We start from the raw sequence: 24728 nt of genomic DNA, 5'->3' as shown, positions 1-24728 counted from the left end.
TGTTTAAAGGATGGAATTGGGAAAGACGAAAGAAGCGATCATTTCTCCATCTTGTGGTCTCATACCTCTTTGTTATTTTCTCTTCTTTCAAGTAGATGTGTTTTTATTTTCAAATATCTCTCAATTTTCCTACCCAGGCAGGGAACTGGGTATAGAAATGTTACTTGCAATCCTTTTCCACACTGTAGTCTATAGATGCTATCCTTCTGGTTTTACAGAAGTCCAAGGCAGTCTATTCTATTTCTGTCAGGAATCACATAGGGGTTTCTTTTTTCCTTAGAATTCAGGAAATTTTGCTAGGTTATGCCTTAATTTTCACCAATCTAGTCTGGTTGAAAAATTCCATTCCAATTCTTCTTTATATGATGATGCACTTGGGCTACTTCACTGTTGCTAACAAAACCTGCTGGAGATAAACAACTCAGCTGTCCAGACCTATGTCATCACAGACTCACAGTTTCCAGCTATGGTCCCAGCCTGTGCCAATTGGCAATTCTTTTACATAACCATAATAAATCACTCTGTTCCCTTTTGCTAAAAGACACTACTCTCTTTAACACTACTGCTTATAGTTAAAACCATCTAGGCTCAAATGACTAGTTGTCATACTGCACTTAATAATTTTGTGATCTTAGATTAATTAAACATACTACTTCACTTCTTTGATTGAGAAGTAGTGAAACTATCTTCCTCATAAATCTGGAGGATGAAATTAGATGAGGTACTGCCTTTTTTTTTTTTTTTAAAGATTTATTTATTTATTCGTACAGAACTGGGGTACAGGCCAGAGATGCGGAGGGTGAGAGGATTCACCAGGGACAGAGTGGGGCACAGAACTGGCAGATCGACGAAGTACACTGCTGAGGGGAGCAGCGGGTGGGTCAGGAGAGGTCTGCCTCGCCATGTGGGCAGATCTCCTCCGGGGCAGGCGGGAATTGAACTCATGCGGAAGTGGCTTAAGCTTCTTTGTGCTGTGCTTTAACCCGCTGCGCCACCAGGGAGGGCCGCTTTTTTTTTAAAAAAGAAAACTCTTAATAATGTTTACAACAGAACACTGAATAAATGCTAGTCTGTATAATTTTCAATAATAAGTTTAGTAGAGTATAGCTTGAACTTGTATTTCCCAAGGTCAAACTTGTTGATATCAAATATTTCCTTACATTACTGTAACCCTAAGTAAAAGCTAACAGTAATTTTCAACATGGGACCACTGTACCATTGTTTTTGAAGAGAACTCAATTCTAATGCAGTTTCCCAAACTCTAAGGTACATTGCTATTTATCTTTCATTGGAAGGCAGACAATATTTACAATGGAACAAAGGATATATTTAGATAGTATTAAATAATAAAATTCAACTATCTTTAAAGATTGACTTGGCTTATTAAACTATTCATGGATCATGCAGCACCCACTTTACCAAGCAACAAGGAACTCTAAAGAGCAGTGTAAAATGGAAGGCTTTTGAAAACACGAAAAGGGAATGTTTCAGAATACACATCTCCTTCCAGTGGGGGACAGGTAAGTTACCTCATTAATGCTGGTTAGGAAATCCCAGTTTTTCCAACTAGAGGTTACATTTCGAGAGATGCTGAAACTATAGTTAGGTTAGGTGTAAGTCTTGGTAAACTGACATGGAGCTTGGCATAACAGACTCCATTTGGGACTGATTTTATATTATGACGAAACTGAAGTCAAGGAATTTTAAGTCTAGTAAGCTTGCACTTTTCTATAAATCCCCACACCAAAATATGTTTGACATTCTAAACTCTGATTAAAAAATGAAATTCAAATTCATAAAAATGAAACAAAACTTAAGCTAGACTAGCACATTAAGGGTATGTTAGCAATTTGCTTTAAAAGAAAGTGACTTTATACTACAAAGTTCATCTGACAATGTTATTTTTCATTACTTGAAGTAGAAGAGTGTTTAAAGGATGGAATTGGGAAAGACGAAAGAAGGGATAAATGATCATAATCAAACCATTTCAAACCTAAGACTCATTGTAGTGCAAGCTAAATATGAACTTAAAAATAGGATAAATTAAATTAAGAAATTTTCTATAAGATGCTCTATGACATCTATTACTATCTATTTTCTCAAACAAAGTATGGATGAAAATGAAGCCTAAAACATGTTATTCTCCCTTGTTCACTGCAATTTATATCTTTTTATCTAGCATGATTCATGAGGACATTCTACCACCCTAATAAGCACAAAAATGTGATTCCACAATGCCCCTTATTTAAATTCATTTAAATCATGAAATGAAAAACTTTCTTTTTTCCTAAAAAGCTTGTTAATTAAGTCTTTTATGAAGTTGAGTCATAATACACTAACACAAAAATCATCTACATATGTACAAATAATTGGTAACAGTCTGAAAATTTGTACTTTCAGGTGAAAATAAAGTCCAATTTGGAAAGTGACTAAGTTCCAATTGAAATTCATCAAAATCAATTAAAAACTTGCCAGAGTTTGAGATATTTACTTCATGCCTTATTAAAAAGGTGAAATTACTATACCCACTTGAAAACAAGTCAAAATGTTCTTAATTTCCACTGAGAGAATAGAGACAGGGGAAGTGAGAACATATGCTTGCTTGAGACCAATTACTTATATTAACAAAAATATAAGTAATTAAAAAAAAGAGCCCAAGCTGTATTAACTCCTGATTTTTAAAAAAAGGTACAAAAAGTGTTTTTCTTAATGATGACTATCTTTTGAAAAAATTTTAAGTATTTCTGATTTTTTGTTTTTAAATTACTCTGCTTTATTTTATCTTTTTACCAGGAAGCACAGAAAGTGCTATAATCCCATAAACCTGGAAGGATAAAAAATTCAAATGGAGCCCTCCCTGGTGGGTTAGGACGCAGCACTGCAAGCTGACTGTAGCCGCTTCAGTGCGAGTTCGATCCCTGGCCCCAGAGGTGACCCACATGGTGTGTCAGACCTCTCCTGACCCACCTGCTGCTCCCCTCAGCAGTGTACTTCTTCAATCTGCCTGTTCTGCTCCCCACTCTGTCTCTGGTGAATCCTCTTACCTTCTGCATCTCTGGCCTGTACCCCAGTTCTGTATGAATAAATAAATAAATCTTTTTTTTTTTTTTAAAAAAAAACTTTACAGGCATTTGGAACAAATTTCTTCTAAATTATTCATGGAATGAAGAGAAGATTTAACATCATGGACAGAGTTCTCAAGATATTGTGGCAGCAAACTAAATTTAGTTTAGATAATCTTCTAAGAGATGTGGTCAAGGCAAGTATGCTCAGGTTTGAGCATTGTTTTCTAGATCCCGGAGTTAAAAGACATTAGAAAATCCTCAAGAGGTTTGCAGAAGATGTGAATCAAGTAATTCATTGCTATGTACTAACCAACGACCTGTACCCTTCACTCTTAACTATTCCATCACTTGATGACTTACTTCAACAGCAACAAGTTCAGTTTTGTCACAACCAAAGCCTACCAAGAGTAACATCAAAAAGTGAACCCCCTAAAAAATATTAGGGGGGGTTAGACACAAAGTCTATGACAAAAACCAACAGGGAACCTTTGAAGCTATGTGACAGCAAAGGCTAAGCATCTGACTAGCAGATGACTCACTCTGTTAACAAATGGATATGAAGCTAATATCCAAATGTCAACAACGATGAATCATCAGGACCAACAAGAATTTAATTATTTTATCATCATTCATAACAATTTCAAATTTTAAGGCATATATGAAACTATATTAAAACACTAGACTCTTCTGCCATGAATACTTTCTATTCCAATAGTAATATTAGCTATCATCAGGATTTCTTAGGCATGAGTCACGGGCACTGAAAGTACTTGAAGCAATGAAGACAGGAGTACATTCTTACTTATTTGGAAGGTAGACAAAACCCTGCACCACACATGCCCTATAATGCCTGATCTCTCTTTGTATCTGGACTCTGGAAAGGTTTTGAAAGTGTAAATATTTAAATCAGTCCCCAGAAATACATCCTACAGTTGTATTTCATAGATTCTACCTGAGTTCTAGAAACTAGAATCACTTATTTACCCAACTTTATCCTATTCACCCTAAGGCTTTTCCAGTTCTTACCTACACACTCAGTCATGCTATTAGCCACTCATTACGTAAGACTGGTCTCATCAGCACTGTGCCCAAGTTTTTTTCTGGGGGTAGATGCATGTTTATTTCTCACAATGCTCCCAATATGACATTTTGCAAATGGTTGACATTACTGTTATGAGACTCCGTGGAATTACTTTTTGCTTGAAAGTCAGAGGCAGATGTAACTGACATTGAGTGAGGGGGCCAGAAAAGGAGATGAGTTGGTCACGAGGAAAACTGTGTGTAACCCAGAGAAGCAAAACAAGAGCTCTGAGTAATGTCAGAAAATGTCTAGAGGGAAGGAAGAAAGAAAAGGACTTATTTTACTTTAAAGAAAAATCAATAACAGGAACGAAAAAAGATTCAGTAAAAATGAGGAAGGCACTGGGGATCTGTTATTTGCAAAACTCAGGAAAGGAAATATAAGAAAGAGGGTTGTAGAGGGAAGATCACAGTTGAAACTCCAAGGTTCTTGAAAGTGGCTGTCTATATCCTCTCTGTCTCTGTCCTCAATTCCCATTTCACTCTGGATTCCACATCCTGCATTCCATTCAAATCACTTTATCAATCATTTACTTGTTGCTGAATTCAAGAGGCACTTTGCAATTCGTATCATAAAACTTTTTCTACCCCATTACTTCTTCCTCTTCCCTCTTTATCATCCTGGTTCTGGACATACTGTTCAGGCTCTTTCACTATCACTTCCTCTACTAGGGCACATACAAAGTATGTGTGGTTTCTACTGAGTACTGAGTCTAGTCTGTCATTTAACTTCTCATGCTACCAACCCTGAGTGACATCATCTACTCCCATGGCTTATATTCTCACCTAATGTTTTATGGTCTCTAAATCTGAACATCCATGATTGTTTGTTGAATACAGCCATTTATTATCCCACAAACATTTTGAATTCAACACCAGAAACTGAGCTCTCCAGTTCAAGTTAATCTGGTTTCTATGTTTCTGACTGGATCTGCATCCAGCCCATTTTCCATTGTGTAGCCAGAAATGATCTTTCTAAAATATAAATCTGATAATACTCAACATAAAACCCTTTGATGGCTTCACATTGCTCTAAAATGTTCACTCTAAAAGTGGTTTTCATACCCATTATACTCCACTGAACCTACAGTGCTCCAAACATATTGTGGTCTTGAATTATCTAGGCATCCACACAAGCTTTCTCCATGTATGAGTACTCAATGTGACTAACTTCTATTTGTCTTCTAAATGTAAGTTAAATATTACTTCATGAATTTTCCTACAAGTTTCTCTTCTCTTTTTTAGGCTCTTAAGCGTCCTTCCAAAAGTGCTTACAAAATATGCTTCCCTTTTGGTGGTAAATAGCAAACTGCACTGATATACTTTTTTATTTGTTGATCTCTTCAGATAGAAAATAAGCTCCCTTAGGGTCTCCCTCGTGGCACAAGGGGTTAAGTCTCAGCACTATGAAGCCACTGCAGCACAAGTTGATCCCCAGCCAGGGAGGTGACCTATATGGCGCAGTAGACCTCTCTTGACCTACCCATTGCTCCCCTCTGCAGTGTCAACTAGCCTGTTCTGCTTCCCACTTTGTCTCTGATGAATCCTCTCAACTCCCCCACCCCCAGCACTTCTGTCCTACACCCCAGCTGTTGTATGCATAAATAAATAAATTTCAAAAAAAAAAAAAAGCTCCCTTAGCTTTTTCACATTTATATTGCCACTGAAAGGTAGGCCAAGTCCTAATCAAGCAGATACATTCATTATTGATTTGCTTATAATTATTACCCTCTGTATCAGAATGATAGTTTGTTAGCAAAGTTTAGCTCTAACTTTAAGTGTCAATCTGTAAGTCTTCAAATGGTCTGGATGTTGACATTTCCATGATTTTTTTTCATGGAATCTGGAAGTAATTCTATATGAAAATGGTCTGTATTTGAAACTCTCAAAAGATTACTTACTTTAATTATAGAATATGACTGGAGATTACCCTAGATTCCAATAAGAGAGTAACTAGATCTGAGGTAGTACAATGAGGGGCAAGGGTAACTATCAGTCATTATGGAAGCAGGACTTAAAAGGTAAGAAAATGAACTTTGTGTACTATGTAGTAGTCAAAGTTGAACTTGAGTAAGGAGGTAAAACTTATGAAAAACTCACTGAAATGTTTATTCTAATCTTCTAGTAATAAGAAAAGTCTCCAGGTAGAGCTTTAGGCTACAGGAAAGAATGCTAGCACTGTTATTACTGCCTTAGCAACTAACCTTTAAACCTCAGTTTCTTTAAAAAAAAAAAAAAAAAGGAACAATATCCTCCTATGAAGTTGGGAAATCGAAATATAAAAGTATCCTAAAAACTGCATCATACTAATACTTAAAAATACGAATAAACCCATCTTACTTCTAGCTGAATGATCACTGAAGCAAGTTAGACTCAGTAAGTCTGCCAGACCATTTGCTATCTCTGTGATGATCTTCTGGAGATAACTATTCTCTTAGCTATTAGATTATCAATCTGTTTCTGTACTGACATGTGTATACTGTCTTTTGTTATTGTTAATATAGGAATACTGCTGTTAAATGTTCCTTTAATAAGATGGAGGAGTACATACTGTGTTTATGTATTTCATGTTTTTTGCCACATGGAATGGGTGTAGAGTCTATAGTTTGTCTTTTCATAGACAAGGAGACCCAGAGTGTAGCAACTAAATTTGTAGGGTTCAGATGATGGGAAAGTGAGGAAACATGAGTCTATCTCTGATAAATCAGCTCAAACTAGAAGCCAGGTAGGCAGAGTAGGTAGAACTGATATCATATTTTTGACATCTATGGAAGTAAAGGAGTGAAGTTACCATGGTGTCTTCAACTAGTGTCTATGTCACACTGCTGGTTTTACCCAGAACATGAAACGCTGTCCTATCTGTTACTTCTTGTACCAGTCTATAAGGGCTGGTGGATTGCCTATGGGATCTCTGATCTTAAATGGAGAGAAAGCACAGAGGGAATTAGTTATCCTCAATAAAGCAAATAGGAAAAAAAGGACCTACATTTAGATGGCTGAGGCAGTTGGCCTAATTCTTAATCATTTCCTCATAGTCATTCACATAGGATTATGAAAAGGTAGGAAAAAAAAAAAAGCTTATCTGAGCCAGTCACTATATTGCTTATGATATGCAATGATTGGGAAAAAACCAAAAGGGAAAAAACATTCACTATGAGTCATCACGAAGGGAAATAACATGTTATTCAACTATTGCACATCAGATGCTTTTTCCATATATTAAAAAAATTCTTTAGCTCAACCACATAAGTTGGGAGCACTATTCATTCCTCCCATTTTACAGATGATCAAGCTGAAATACAGATAGGAAAATTGAAAGCCCTAAATCAGAAAAATGGAACAACAGATATAGCATTTTCAGCACTTTTCCAAAAGACATATTTTCCTAGGAGAGTATGAGGCAATCGAGCAAAGATGGTCAGGCCAGCAAAGTTCTCATTTTCACATCTAAGAAGCTGCTTATATTGTATGTGCTCAGGGGACAGGCAACAGAGGGGATCATAAACACACTTACAGGATTATAAAATTTAGAGGTATGAGGTAGCTATTAACTCATTTAACTTCTTATAGGAGCCATGGAAACCTTTGTGACAAGCCTTGTTTGGCTGGAATGGGAGTAGGGAGGAGGTTGAATAAATGGAGGTTCAGAGCATTTAATTTAAAGTTCTTTTCCTGTTTATTTTCAGCCCTATCTGGTTCTTTTTGATAGCGTGTACTTTTTTTTTTGGGTGGGGGGGGATATGTGGTTTTTAGTACTAGTCTTCATTTTTAATGAGGAAACACTAATTGAATTGCTCTCTATGGGCAAAAATCATTAGACTATTTTCATAGTTGAGAAGTCTTAATGAAAGCCTTAAAAGCACAAGTAAGTGATGAGCAACTGATAATGGAAGGAGACCCAAAATAGATAACTATTTCAATGGGAAAGGGTGTTTCTATGTGTTTATTGTATAGGGAAATGTGCTCTTAAGCAGTTGTCAGCCTTTTAGATCTCTGTAGACGACTTATTTGATTCATTTAATCAAGACAGCAGAGCTTCTTTCCTTCTCCAGCAACACTACTCTTCTGCCACAGGAGTCAAGGCATTGGCAGGCATAGCAGGATGGGGAGCAGAGATGGGGCATCTGCCCACCAAAGGAAAATAGAGGGAACTCAGGAGGGAAGAGTAACTGGAAATGTTTGCTCAGGAATCTCTGATACTGAGAAAGTTACATGGGGTGGAAAAGAGGGAGAAAGAAAGAATGATGGAAGCAATGAAGTATGCCAGGGAGACCTAGGACAGGGGCTAGGTCCTTCTATCTTTGTACCCTCATATCAGGCACTGCTGTTGTCCAGATTATACGGACTAAGCTAGTCTCTGCTAAACTGAATTAAACTAGCCTTGGACTAGGGGAAAATGTGGGCCCTTTCTCATTACCCTTCTCTGATTAACAGAGAACTGACTACAGGTGGGAAGGAGAAGAAGGTTGACTACTTTGTTCTCAGCTAACCTTGAATCCTAGGAATGTTAATAGCAGCGTAATAGCAGCACATACGGAACAACAGTGGGCTGCTCAAGGTGCGTTTTAACCCACAGGCTACTTAGGGGGACTGACAAGCATGAAGTACATCACTGTCGAAATTCTTGGAGTATCTAGGTGTTAGTGGGAGCAGAATGCAACTCACAAAGAGTTTGAATCTTTCAGGCAAGGAAATAGCTTCTTATAAAAGGTGGCCAGTTTATGACCTTTGGCATAATTTCATTCACGATCATGATAAAGTGTTTATTTGAAACATAATTTTTCATGTTTCCACTGCTTGCTATTCCACACCTACCCTAATACCCAAGCGCACAAGGCTGGTGTGCCACTCCTTGAGCAAGTCACATCTTCTAAAATCTATTATTTTCCTCTTCTCTAGTTAAAATGTTTTTATTGCCTTGTCTGTCTGGCAAACTCCTGGCTCATTTTTAAGGTATCAGTTACAGATCTTTTAGTTCCTCCGGGAGACATTCTCTAACCTTTGTAGGCATGATTAGGGTGCTCTATTCAGCAGGACACTTCCATTCCTCTATTAATTTATCCCATTGTTTGGTGAATATTCAATTTACCTGTTTCTCCTCTTTTTTTTTTTTTTTTTTGAGCTCTATGTGGCCAGATTGTATCTCAGTCATCTTTGTGGAAGCTCGGCATTTAGCATAGTACTTGACATGTGATGAACTCTAAATGGGTATTGAGGATCTAAACCCTCAGCTGTACAAACCTCAACTCATTTTGCAATCATGTAATTTCTTGTAGAGAATCTGCCATCATGTGCCAGCAAACTAAGATTCCAGCAAGGTCAGGGATAAGCCAGGAATGGGATATTCTTAGTCCTTTGTAGGACATACCGTTCAACCAGGACTAAGTCCTGCTATAATCTGGAGGTATTCCAAAGAGGAAGAAGTGTGGGTATCTACTAGACTTTTCCCAATGGACAGCTCAAATCCCAAAGGTGCCTCTCAAGAGTATTCAGAGACAGACAGAACTCTGCTAACTTCACAGGACTTGGCATTTTCAGATGCAGATGCCCAAAGGGTCTTTCATATGTGTACTGTCTCTGAGCTTTCTTAATTTTACAAATCAAGAAGAAATTACTCAAAAACCTGAGTAGCTACATCATACAAGATCCTGCCTTGCTATAATGAAGGGTCCACTGACAAATAAGTTTCTCTTTAGGATTTGTATGAAGCTTCTGGAAATAGGTCTTGATTGATTACTCTGTAGTGATTTCAAGCATATGTCAATTTTTTTTTCCGGCCCTCTCCTTTTTCTTTCCTCTTTATTCTTTTCAAGAGTGTTAATAAGAGAGTAGAGATAGTTGACACAACATGGCTGCTCTATTCTCAACTTTTTCTCAACCTAAGTAGCACTTCAGCAATGTTTGTATCCAACTGATTCAAATGAAATAGCAACCTGAGACAGACCACCCATAGTTCTGCTTTGGGTTCTCCTATAAAAATGTATTATTTCCTTTTATGTCCTGTTTTTCACATTTTAATAAAAGGAACTTCACCCAGCCCTCACTAAAGGTCTATTTGCCACATTCCAGAGGCACCATAAATATGAAGATAAAATATAATTTTGGAGCTCTAATCCAAACTGATTCTGGAGGTTCAAAGTTTAGTGTAAAAAGTCATTTTATTGTCAATATTTAGTCCTTTATCTTCTATATCTGGATAAGTCTAACCCAATCTAATTCACTAATTGGAGGGAAAAGACAATGTGAACAGAAAACCTGGTGACTTGACACAGCATCCCTCTCAATCACCTCTGAGAAATGTTGAATGCAACAGTGTTTTACTCTTTTTCCAGGTCCAAGGTGAAGCATCTCATATCTAATATTTCTTACTGAATCTATTCCAAATGGAAGAAAACAAAAGGATTGTATGTTTTTTTTTTTTAGGATTTGTATTATATATTTTTATTATTATTACTTTATAATGTAGACATGTGAAAAACATTCCAGTAAAGAAACAGAGTAAGAGAAAATTTTAAAAACATTCCCTCCGCCCCCCCCCCCCCCCCCAGTGATGCTGCAGGTTAAAGTGCAGCACTGCAAGCCAGCCGCAGCCACTTCAGTGTGAGTTCTATGCCTGCCCCGGTGGTGACCACATGGCGCGGCAGACCTCTCCCACCAGCCTGCTGCTCCCCTCAGCAGTGTACTTCGTCGATCTGCCTGTTCTGCTCCCCACTCTATCTTTGGTTAATCCTCTCACTGCCCCTGTTACCTCTGGCCTGTACCCCAGTTCTGTATCCATAAATAAATAAATCTTAAAAAAAAAACATTCCTTACAACTGCTCTGATATCTGATAATCTGCAAGAGGTGGACTTGAGTACAGATGAAATCTGTGTACAAGAGACTCATTGTATTTAGATATATTAAAGACATACATTGTTTGAAAATGAAGGGAAGCAAATACTAACCAGAAAAGAGCTATACTAATTACATGCAAAATGGATTTTATCTTAAATTTAAAAAAAGAGACAAATGACATTACATAATGATAAAGAGGGTAATTCACCAGGATTAACAGTTATATATGTATCCAACACCAGATAATCCCATTTAGTGACATAAATATGTACAGAACTCAAGGGGAAAATGGACAGAAATACAATAATACTAGGCTATTTCAATATCTAGTTCTCTACATAATGGATAGAATATCCAAACAGAGATAACTCACAAAACACTGTAAATAGAATGGACCTAATAGGTATTTATAGAACATTCCAACCAGCAGTATTGGAATAGGCATTCTTCTCAAATATACATAGAATATTCTCCAAGATAGATCATATGTTAATTTACCAGACAAATTTAAACAAATTTAAGATAATGTCATATCAAGTATATTTCCTAGTCAAAGGGATGCCATTTGTAATGAATAATAAAAGGAAAACTATAAAATAACTTGTGTATGGAAATGAACAACGCACTATTGAAAATGTAATAGGTAAAAGAAATAAGTGGAGAAAGTGAGATAAAGGCAAGTAAAAACAAACCAAAAAAAAAAAAATCAAAAACAGTACTAGACCGAAAGTTTATGGACATAAACTTTATAACTGAAGGAACTAGAAAAATAACACACTTCAAACAACTAGAAAATTTATACCTATGTTTATACCTCAAGGAATTAGAAAAAGAAAAAAACAAAGCCCCTAGTAGAAAGAAAGAAATGTTAAGATTAGAGCAGAAATAAATGGTACTGGGAAAACTGGACTGCTACATGTAAAAGAATGAAGCTAAACTACAACCTCACACCATACAAATCAACTCAATATGGATAAAAGATCTGAATATAAGACCTGAAACTATAAAATATATAGAAGAAAATATAAGCAAAACACTACATGTAATATCTTTAAAGACACATCCCCCAAGCAAAGAAAGTAAAGGAAAAGGTGAACAGCTGGGACTAATAACAAACTAAAAAGCTTCTTTACAGCAAAAGCAACATTAACCAAAACAAAGAGACATCCTACTGATTGGGAGAATTTTTTTGCACACAATAAAAATAAAAATAATAAGAGCTTGATAACAAAGATCTACAAAGAGCTCACGTACATCAACAAAAACAAACTAAACATTCCAGTCAAAAAATGGGCAGAAGAGCGAAAAAGAAATTTCTCCAAAGAGGAAATGCAAATGGAAAACAGGTATATGAAAAATGTTCAACTTATAATCAGGGGTATGCAAATCAAAACCATAAGAGAAACCATCTTACAGCAGGAAGAATGGCACATACTAAAAAAAACCCCAGAAAACAACAAATGTTGGCAAGGATTTGAAGAAGGAACTCTCCTACATTGCTGGTAGAGTGCAAACTGGTTCAACCACTATGCTGTGTGGTGGTTCCTCAAATTACTAAAAATGGAGCTATCATATGATCTAGCAATTCCACTCCTAGGGATCTACCCAAAGGACAAAAAAAACCAAAAAAACCCCAAAAAAACATTAATTCAAAAGGCTACCTGCACCCCTATGTTTACTTCAGTACTGTATATAATAGATAAAGATACACAAACAACCCAAATACCCAAAAATAGATGACTGGATCAAGAAGATGTGGGGTGTATTCACACACACACCCCTCCCACACACACATGCACAGTGGAATACTATTCAGCAATCAAAAAGATGAACTCATGCCATTTTTAGCAACATAGATGGAGCTAAAAGGGATTATGCTCAGTGAAATAAGCCAGAAAGAAAAAAAAAATCTCACATGGTTTCATTTACAGCAGGAATATAAAGAAACCAAATAGGGGATCAGAAAAAAAACCAAACTAATAAAAAAATTTTGCAGCACTATAAATCAGAGATATTCTGTGCAAGGGTGGGGAGGGAGAAGGATAAGAACAGAGGAGGGAAGAGCACAAGGGACTATGGTGATGGTTCACAGGTAAAGCTGAAAGGAGAAAGTATACAAACATGCATTGTATAAGAATAAACAATGATATAAAATACTTATACATGTAAAAAAAAAAGGTTAAAGCAGAAACAAATGCAGTAGAAAGTAGGAAAACAGAAAAAAATCAGTGAAACTCAGAATTGGTTTTTTAAAAAGAGCAATAGAATTCAGAACCTTTAGCTAGGCAATTTACAAGAAAGATCCAAAATCAGAAATGGAAGAAGAAACATTATAACTGATGCTACAAAATTTAAAAGAATTAAAAGAAACAACAATGAACAGTTAGATGCCAACAAGTTGGGAAGTGGGCAAATTCCTAGAAACATACAATATGTCAACACTGAATCATGACTACAAAATCTAAACAGCGCTAATAACTAGTACAGAGAGAGACTGGATCAGTAAGCAGAAATCTTCCAACAAAGAAAAGTCCAGGACTATACAGCTTCAAAAATATTTTACCAAACTTTTAAAGAGTAATCAATACCAATCCTCAAATTCTGCAAAAAATCTGAAGAGTAGGGCACAGTTTATGAGGCCAGTATTATCCTATATCCAAACCTCAAATAGATAAGCCATGAAAAGGAAACTATAGACCAATATCCCTGATGAGTGTAGATGTTTACTTTGAATTTAGAATATAGTTACATAGTTCAGTACCAATGCCTCAATGTGTTTCTACATTTATGTAGGCTTTGTGAGATAACTAAATGAAGATAAGCCATGAAATAATAAGTGATGTATATAACTAGTATGTAGTATAAATGTTCACAGAAACAAGTACTTCCACAGGTCTGGACCTACTCAGACCATATGAAGTTATTAACAAATCAACTTATATTCAGAATTTCTAGTTGAACACAGCTCATCCATTCCCTGTGATCTTATATATTGTATAATATGCAATATATAATACTATATATATCTACATATATATACAATATATATATACGTGTATATATATATATCTTATATATACAATCTCCTAAGATAGCTTACTAGGAAAAGAAAAAAGGCATAAGAATTTAGACATCAATTAAGCAATCTTTTGGGTATTTAATACGTACAAAGTGAGTTTTTTTTTGTAAATTATTTATCATTTCATAAAGATTTTTGAGTTTCATCATTTATTTTACCTTTTGCAAGTAAAGTACTGTTCCCTTCAGCACAGCATAAAATGTTTTCCACCCTCGTTTTCCTCTTGGAGCTAGAAACAAAAAAGGGACAATTTTATTTGACAGAAATGAACACTGTAGAAAAAGAATGTAAATGATGAACACAGAGATTGTGCTTCCATTGTCCTGGTTAAATACGTGACCCATGTGTTATCTCATTTAATCCTCACAATAATCCTGCAAGGTTACTACTACTTATGTCCTTTTACAAAGTGGAAGCACAGAGGAATCGCTTACTTGTGGTCATATGACTAGGAAGATAAGAGTAGGATTGAACCCATGTAACATGGCTCTACAGCTCAAACTCTTATAAAGATGAGTTAGAGACTGGGAAAGCAAAAGAGACATAACTACAAAGAGATATTAAACCAAGAGAAAGCTTCAAAGTTTCAATCATGTACCAAAGCCTTTATGAATTTGTCAACCTTTATAGGAATCATGAGCAAAGTCTCATGAAAGGACCCCACTTTTCTTTTTTCCCATACATACTGCAATACAGCCAGATTATAATTTTAATTATTATTACTTCTGTGAAAATCTGCTTATCTCTGCTGCAGATCTTGCCACCCTGAAACATCTTTTATTTTTTGGTCTAGATGTCTTTCAGTACACAATGACCTGAGAGCAGGTACCTCCCTATCTTTAACATCCACAGAACCTGTTCAAGAAAGACACTAGTTACCATCATAAAAATTCTCCAGGGCCCTCCCTGGTGGTGCAGCGGGTTAAAGCACTGCACTAAAAAGCTTAAGCCACTTCATCATGAGTTCGATCCCCGCCAGCCCCGGAGGAGATCCACATGGCGTGGCAGACCTCTCCTGAACCGCCCGCAGCTCCCCTCAGCAGTGTACTTCGTTGATCTGTCTGTTCTGCTCCCCACTCTGTGTCTGGTGAATCCTCTCACCCTCCGCATCTCTGGCCTGTAACCCAGTTCTGTATGAATAAATAAATAAATCTTAAAAAAAATCTTCAAATAAATTAATTCTTCAAGAAGTCCTATGTTCCAGGGCCCTCCCTGGTGGCTCAGTGGGTTAAAGCACAGCACTAAGAAGCTAAAAACACCTCTGCATGAGTTCGATTCCTGCCTGCCCTGGAGGTGACCACATGGTGGCAGACCTCTCCTGACCCGCCTGCTGCTCCCCTCAGCAGTGTACTTTGTCGATATGCCTGTTCTACTCCCCACTCTGTCTCTGGTGAAGCCTCTCGCCACCCCTGAGTCTCTGGCCTGTACCCCAGTTCTGTATGTACAAATAAATAAATCTTTAAAAAAAAAAAAAGTCCTATGTTCCTTTAGCTTATATTTTACCAGAGTAGAATTTTTCTATTGATTTGTTTTAAGTTGTACAGATTAGAAGCACTAAAGCAAAAGCATAGATTAACAGAAATAGTTTACTCCTTATTTTTAATCTTAATAGATATCTATGGTGGGAAAATGCTATTACCTGAATGTCATTTTTCTAAACAAGTCTAGGGATACTTGTAGAGTTGGTCACTTAATACCTGATTAAATAAGCAAATTTTTAAAATCTAGTTTGACTGAAGACTCAAGAATCCTTTGAAATGGAGTGAATATCCACCTACAGAACAGCGGTACTGCTGCCAACACCAAACTGGTTATCCACCTGGCAGAGAACGAAATATCCGCTCTTGCAGGTTTCCAGGAGAAATTTTAAAAATCATCCCTTGTGTTTCCACTATGTGTGAACAACGCAACAAAAAAAAATCAAAAAAAGTATATCATAATTTCCTGTATAAGGAAAAAAGTTGACTACTGAAAGAGAATGACAGGTGTCTATAATGTAACACAATACACACTATTTAATAAATATCACCTATATTGTTTAATAGATGCCAGACTCTGCCACTGTCAAAGTGACCACAGGGTACAGGGGTGACCATGGCTGCTGGAGCTACCGCAGAACAGAATCCAAGGTGCAATGGTGTGGAAGAGGCATTTGAACTTAGCCTCTCACTCACCAACCAGTGACTGGAAAACTCCTCACCAGATCTTCAACCTCTTAGGAGTGCAGCCAACTCATTTAAAAATGTGGGTCATTCACACAGTTTAAGGCAAAGCATTAGTGAATGCTGGAAGGCTGTTTAGAGAAAATCCTTTCATTCTCTATGGGATAAACACTGGCCCTGAATTGTAATGAATTTCCCCAAAGCCCTAAATCTAGTTTAGGGGCATCTGCGCTGCCTCGAAGATCACAAATCTGCTTTCTTCCATGTGTTCCTGTACATGTTCACGAAATTTTTTTCACAGCTCTATCATTACCACCTTATACCTACTAGTAACAGAGCCCAATGATCTCTCCCATTGACAAAATGATCTTAAGTCATCCCTGGGTGACTACTGCTAAGTCAGTTATATTAACCCTGTTGGCGCGATCTACTTTTCCATCTCCCATGAAAGTGTGAAACTTAATCATACATCACTTTTGCTTTTTCATACTACTGAGCCAGACATCATTATTTCCTATAAACTGTCATTGTCAGTTTAGATTTACTATTCCTACTATCATACTTCTTTTTGAGCCTCAGGTGATTTTTAGGGGCCACTTTCAATTATCTCTACAAGTCTATACTTAGGTTCCTTTAGGGAGGAAATTTTGGGTTGTAAATCTTTTTTATTTCTTTTTATATAAAAGTATCATCATATCATAAATCTTCCAGGTTGACAATTACTTTTTCTGATAAAAATATTACTTCATTATCCTTTGGCTCTGATCAAGGTTGGGGTGACAATCTTTAATCTAAATGCAATGCCCAAGTATAAATTTCTTTAACTTTATCAAGTTTGGTGTTCTTTGGGGCTTCCTGTGTATCACTTCTAAAAACCTGAAGTCATTTTATCTTTGAATTTTGTTTCCTCTCCATTGTCTCCACTATTGTAATCTGTGACACTCTTACTTCTCCCTCCCTCCCACAGGCATTAATCACTTCTTCATATTTCTCTTCTTTTTGTCCTTCTGCGCTAGCACACCTTGGAAACCCAGATTCAGCGATGCTCTAAGGGCTTCATAACTCCAGGATCAGCTTACCTCCGGGGATTTGTTCTCATGCTCTGTTCCTGCCCTCACAGGATTTCCCTCTCATTATTACAGGTTCATCTATTCATTGTTTGAAACTATTTTATAATTATAAGGTGTCTGATCATAGGAATTATCAAAACTAGACTTTTTTTTTAAATAACAATTTATCCACAAATTTTGCAATCCTGAAAGAATGCATTTGGAGCAGTATACTGGATATAGTGGCGAAAGACAGGAGGTGAACTGAAATGAAGAACACCAGTAAGGAGGCCATTACAATATTCCAGATGACAAAAAGGTCCTGAAACCCGAAAATGGTATGCAGTGTCTTATGGTAAGAAATGGAAGGGCGGAGGAAGGCAGTAAGGCTAAGCATGCACAGAAAGTAGTGGGCTGGCATCATATACCTACATTCTACTTGGTCCAAACAATTGTTTTAGTTAGGTGTCCTAATGATGTCTCCGTTATTAGTTACAGTTACCTTTCTGAGAAGCAGAGTAAGCTACTGAGGAGACCTATTTACCTAAAGATTTCAAAGTTACCATATAAGGAAATTCAGATGATGAAACAGGTTCTAAGAGAACATTTAAGAAGGGGAAACTGTCCAGATGACAATCCTTTGCAATGGTCAGGCCTGCTACTCCAAAGAGGTTGAGAGCAGGGTCAGGGGAAGGAGAGGCTGGGTCAGGAGGGGAATGTAAGCCAAGCACATTCTCTTATTTCACTGAACTTGAGAGTCTCTGTAGATGTCCCTGCTCATGGCTACGGGTCTCAGAAGTGAGGCATGACTCCGGTGTCTGCCAGCTCAGTTGCCACCAGCGGCATGTCTGCCCACTCTAGATTCAAACAAGAAACAAATGAAAATCCAGCAGGCCTCTGTGATTTCTATTTTATATAACACTTATACACACTACATTTCTACAAAACAGCAATTGGGAATTGTCCCAAAGATGGATGATATTGGATGATCACTAAATACTCAATGTAACAAACCAGTTCTTATTTTTTCATCTCATCATCTTTATCAACGTGTAGAAAAAAATATTTTTAAATAAATAAAGTTTAATGGATAGTATTTTGACTTTAATTATTTCCACTGATCTTTGTAAAACAGTTAAGTGCAAAACTGGGAATGAGAGTACAGGTTAATATTCTTTGTGCAGAGGAAAAAGTAAAATATTACTCAGAATGAAATAATCATTGAAAAATAATGCAAAAATATATTTATATTTTAATCCACCAAAAAGTACAAGCTACATGCAGAAGTTTATATTTGTATGTTATATTCTTCAACTTTCAAGTTTTTCTGAATCAAACTGGGAACAGATTGTGTTTTAGATCTTACTGTTACAGTTTTTCTATTTTATTCAAAGGGCAGAGAATTCTTTCCTACATCAAGATCTCTTCCTGTTTCTGACTCCTTACCCTGGATTCCCTAATCATTTACTTTTCCCTTCAAGTTCATTATGAGAAAGACCTAACATAGAAAGACATTTTTACATTACCTATTATTTTTCTTATTTCTAACACTTCTAACCTGTATATTGGCTCAAACAATGTTCTTCCAATGTCCCAGTAAAATGACTAACAGAGAAGGTCAATAAGCTTTATTCACACTAATTACAGAGAATTCTTGAGTCATGGCCTGAAGGCTTACAGTGCATGCCCTGCCAGGCTAGCAAATAATGGAAATATATAGGCTGTGATAGTTTAATGCAAAAAACCTTTATTTCCCTTATGTTAATGGAGAAAAACATTCAAATATAATGCGATGCCTACAAGATCATTCTAAAATAAATCCAACACCTTGCTGGACTTGGAAACAAAGATCAGCTGTCCCAAAACTTCCCTTCTAGTACAATTGGGACACATCTATATTAGATTTGTAAATTATATTTTTAAAAGAAATTGCTTTATTTCCCTAGAGATAATATCTAAACAATGGGTGAAATTTTGAAGTATTAAAGGATAGCCCTCTCAAAAATATTCAGAGCAGGCTTTTTCCTATTTATGTCACTGTGGTATGTGGAGCGAAGGTCAGGGTGCCAGAAGCTTCAAGAAAAAGTGTTACTATGCTCTTAAAGAATGAAGATTACCTGGATTTAGGGCCATCTTCAGAAATAAATATTTTATTCAAGAAAACTATCTTATTGCAGGTAAATATCTAGAGGCAAGGTGTTGTCATATGGGTCACCACCTTCTCCTTACCATGTGAGACACTCCTCTCTCCTTCACACCCCAGGCTCCTATCTCATTCCTTAACTCAGAATAAAACCTGTCAGTTTATCCTATTTACCCTGGGATTTATATAATGTAAATTGTCCATATGTATACAATTGTATTTATTCATTTTCTCCTACTAATTTTTCTGAAGTTCATTTTCTTGCTTGACTAGTCTGAAAAGAGCCTCAGAGTGACAGGGGAATTTTCTTCTGTGCCACTCCAGCATCTGTCTTACAAGATGAAGAGAGATGTTACCTCAGTAGGAAGCAAGCTCTTGTGCTCCATATGATGCAGTGGAAGCTACAATTCAGGCAGATGTTCACTTTCTACAATTGGTTTGCAAAAGACTTAAATAAATTTATAGCTGATAGACCCTTGAATCAGTAAGTGAAGTGAAGGACAATCCTTGTATGTTTATCCCTTTCTTTCAGAAAATAGTCTTATACCAACATAAGTTCTATTAAATCTTAAGTAACAGAGGAGCTCAGACACTTACAAATTAGTGCTTGAAACAATGGAGTCTAGCTGTGTGCAACAGAAGTTGCCTTTGGGAGATAAGTTACACAATATTAAGTAACTAATAGTATTGATTATACTCAGCGGTTTATTAAAATAGTACTATTCTTAGCTTATATTTTAATTTTTATTTGAAACATTTTAAGCAATTCATACATTTTTGAAAAATCAGTTAATCTTTATAATCTTGCTCTTTAATATAACTGTTAGAGTCAACTCTATTATTATTATTATTCTATAAAAGGAAAAACTGGGGTACCCTTAAAGGAACCAGAAGTGTGTCTATTGCTTTTCCCAAGAGATAGTTCATTCTTTTACTTGAGTTTTATTTTATTGATAGAGAATAGAACATAGAATGAAAGATGTCCCTGGGGACTGATGTTCATTCTGGATATAACTTCTATTTTTTTAAGTAAAGACTTTCATCTGAAATTGGTCTTGCTGTAAAGATAGAAAGTACCCTGGGATGGGAATTAGGAAAATTGAATTTTATTTACACCCTGATACCTACTATTTTTAGTTCTTGTACAAATCACTGAGCATGTCTGGTTATAAATCTATAAAATGACTATGCCACACCATACCAAGATACCATAATTACTTTATAATGTTGCTAAGGAACATAAAGACAATAAGGATGCAGACACTACCACCAAAGAGTTCATGCATAGGGTCAGTCACATTAACAACAAAGCTTAGTACAACACGGTAAGCTGTAAAAACCAAATGGTACTGTGGCTCTAACCTAAGAAAATCTTCATAGTCTTTTGAGGCACTAAATAGAAGAGAATAGGTAAGAATTAGAAGTGAGAGAAGATTTTAAGTGAAGAGTTTGGAGACTTTGGAGAAAACAAGAGGATTTTCTTTGATCTCTGTTTTCTTCACAGTATATTTGGACTAAGACACTGAATCAAAATGTGGACCCAATTATGAGAGTCTCAGAACATTGTGAATGATCACCATCCTTTATCAAGACAACCTTTGGACAAAAGTCAACATAATATTATCTATAACGAGTATCTGGTTTGAAATTGTGGTTTCATACTGAGTGATCTTGGGTAACTTAGGCTTTCCTCATCTCATTTCCTTGCTCTGTAAAACAGTACCTACTTCATAGGCTTGTGTGAAAATTAGATGAGCTAATTAATATATATGAATTCTTTGGAAATGCCCTTTTTTTTTAATGGAAAGCTAAAATTTCCATGTCAAAACACAAATACTTAAAATTCCATTCATGTTTTCAATTTATTTTTTGAGGGGAGTCAGTATACTGAGAAAAATACCCTGACATTATTGATAAACTTTTAATGGAGAGGGGGGACATTTTTCACTCTTAATTTGGGAAAGAGTAGAGAGCAACACATTTATTAGCATTTATTGTTTCTATTTTGTCTGAAGCCTGTCTTGACATTGATGATATCAAACATGAATATAAACAATAAAAGGAAGTAACAGAAGGGCCAAAGATGATAGAGAATATTTTATCCAAATAATAATCTGCCAAAATGAAGACACTGTACTTACAAACATCTTAATATTAGCATTAATAGTATTAATATTAGTATCTTAAAAAGTAGCATTCTTCACAATATCGAGGACATGAGAGTAGCCTGACTAGATGACTAGATCAAGAAAATGTGGCATATCCACACTGTGGGACACTATTCAACCATAAAGAAAGAATAAATACAGCCATTTTCAACAAAATGGAGGGATTTTGAGAGAATTCTGTGTAGTAAATTAAGATCAGTAAAAATGTATACTACATCCTTCATAGCAGACAATTTGACAAAGTAAAATGCTCACAAAAACTAACGAATGTTAATAAAGATCATGTGGGCTCTGAAATTAAGGGAGGTGGGGGAGGAAAATGGACAAGAGAATATAAAGGGGGAAGATGAAACATTGACTAACATAGAAATGATGATAATGATTAAAAAAGAACTTGGAATTTCAAAGTGGGATAGAAGCAGAAAAAATAAAAATCTTTCTCCACTAGGAGATGGTTTCACTAGTAGTATTAGTAAATGCAAGAAAGAACTTAAATGACTCTTACTCGGGTTGGGCAAGAGGGCATAATGACAAAATGTATCATATGCTAAGGGTCAAAGAAAAAGTTTGTAGGCAGCAACACAAAAATTTTGAACATAAAATTATTTCTTCAGGAAAACCAAATGCTTTAGTCATATCCAATTTTTTTTTTTTTTCAGAATTTTGACACTTGAACTATACCTTACATTCTCTGCATCTACAATGTTCCTTTCCCAAATACCCTGACTTACCCTTTCAGTTAGGCCTCTGTTCAGATGTCACCTCGTCCAGGCATCTGTCTCCTCTAGTCATTCTCTGCAATCCAGTGTCTGCCCACTTCTTTCACTCTCTCCTCACCTTGGGTTTATTTTTCTCTAGATCACTTAACACACACTTGAAATGTCATATATTTATTATTGGGCTTCTCTTATACTAGAATGGAACCTCTGAAAGGTACTTATTTTTGTTTCTTGCTGGGTCCAGAGGGCAGATTAAAAATTCAAGAAAACAAACAAACCCAGATATCCTAAATAGGCATATAGGTGATATGACTCCACAAATATTAAAGAAGTTTTAAAATAAATAATTTGTCATTTAAGTGTAATGCATTATGAAACTAAGGAGGCAGGGTACAATTTTGTTCCAGATTACTTCAGTAAGACTATACTAGGTATGAAAATCGATAGCACTAAAGACACCCAGTCTCATAATGACAAATTACTTTTGATTTTCAAGGGTTATTTAAAGCCCGAATATCTATAGAAAGGGACTACAAAATCCTAGGAAATGAATGCCATCTCAAAATTCTTGTAACTGAAGGAAGATCCTGACAAACATGGCTGTGTTTTTTCTTTTTTTCAAAGATTTATTCATTTATTCATACAGAACTGGGGTACAAGCCAAAGGTGCAGGGGCAGTGAGAGGATTCACCAGAGACAGAGTGGGGAGCAGAAAGGCAGAATGACAAAGTACACTGCTGAGGGGAGCAGCGGGCAGGTCAGGAGAGGTCTACAATGCCGTGTAGATCACCTCCAGGGCAGGGTATCGAACTAGCACTGAAGTGGCTGCAGCTAGCTTGTAGTGCTGTGCCCTAACCCGCTGCACTGCCAGGTAGGGCCTCAACATGGCTGTTTTTAATAGCCATTTTAAAAAGCTGGACATAGTAAAATGTTACTAAAGTTCAGTGAATTCATTATATGTGAAAAGTCTGAACACTGAATCCAAGGCAATCAAGCCCACTAATGTTTTTTCTTAATTGCTTAGGCAATTTATAGAATTCATTACAAAATCGTAGAGAGAATGTAAGTTTAAATCATTCCAGTCTGTCTGAGAAGTGCAGGTAACTGCTGAATCAGACAAACAGGCTAACCAAGTGATACCAAATCAGGTTGCTTCAACTTCCATGTGCCATATGTCCAAGTGTCGTCAGCCACACACCTGCTGAGCATGCAATTCCACAAATAGCAAATCAAATAAGCTACTGAAATTGTAAAATAGCCTGTGGCACACAAGCACCTCTAAAATGCCCCTGGGCAAAAGCCACTGAGGGCCAATGAAAATAATTCATAGTGGCAAGACTGAGCAGTCTCCAGACAGAATCTGTTTTCTGGGGAATGTGGCCACAGTCTGTTTACCCCATTTCAGGAGTGGCTTCCTATTCCTTCTGAAACAGATGCTTGACTTCTCTAAGGGGCCTCTCCTACACAAGAGCCAGCAAACAGCCCATTCCCAGCCTGCACCCAAAGTGATGCCACTAACTCTTAATGTTTCAATGCAGGCCAACCTTCTTTTGTTAATACAGACTTGTATTGCTCTAGAGTACTTCCCACTGTCCTGTAAAAGTACATTTGCATGTCTACAAATTACCAAGTGCTTCTAAAATATGAATCATGTCCATATTCTGTCATTCCCTCATCCCTAATTTATGGTAAGAACAGTCCCACAACATTTATTCAGTGAATTTTTAAAAGAGAGGGGAAATACCCATCATCTTACCATGTCATTTTTTAATTGATAATCATGCTATCACAAATGTCTGTTATACTTTTTTTCTATGCTATTATTTGCAAACATTCTGTTTTCAGACATAATAAAATTTAAAACATTCTAAATGACAAATGCTTAAACAATTGTTTTTAACAGAAAACACTGAATTTTACCATTAATCTAAATTTTATTTGTCCAGTGTCAATGGCAAAAATAAAAAAGTAAACACAGTATATGAAAATGATAGAAAAAACACACATAGAAAAAATATAAAAATCATCAGTCTAAACACCAGCAACAACCACCATCAGTGTTTATATAGTTAACCTTTTAGTCATTTCACCATGCACACATTTGCTATATATATCATTTTAAAAATAACTATCACTCAATGCATCTTTTATTGATCATTAATGTGTCAAGGTGATGAAGTAAAAATGAAAATGATGATGATGACATTCTGTATCTGAAGTAACAATTAGGTTCTCTATGCCAGACACTGTGCTAAAAGTACCTTAACAGGTATTTGCCTCCTTTGCTTCTTTTGAGGGTTTTTGCACTATCTATCGCACTGGACCACTCTTACAACATCTTTGTGTCCAAAGATTTTATGGACTTCCTTTTGTAAACCAGCTCTCAGCTGAATGACACCACTCCCTCCCTTCATTCTCGTCATGTGAG

At 36.3% G+C, this 24728-nt stretch overlaps 1 protein-coding gene across 1 annotated transcript in view; it reads right to left on the bottom strand.

Moving 5' to 3' along the window:
* Positions 1 to 24728, bottom strand: part of PSD3 (pleckstrin and Sec7 domain containing 3) — a 248900-nt gene that overhangs the window by 41240 nt on the left and 182932 nt on the right. Inside the window, exon 10 of the mRNA XM_012724889.1 lies at positions 14218 to 14288. Within this exon, the coding sequence (XP_012580343.1) occupies positions 14218 to 14288 (71 nt within the window). The remainder of the gene's footprint in view (positions 1 to 14217; positions 14289 to 24728) is intronic.

The sequence above is a fragment of the Condylura cristata genome, unplaced genomic scaffold, assembly GCF_000260355.1.
Source record: "Condylura cristata isolate star-nosed mole 26May11 unplaced genomic scaffold, ConCri1.0 scaffold00014, whole genome shotgun sequence".
Lineage (NCBI taxonomy): Eukaryota > Metazoa > Chordata > Mammalia > Eulipotyphla > Talpidae > Condylura > Condylura cristata.
This window is presented reverse-complemented; position numbering and strand designations above follow the sequence as displayed.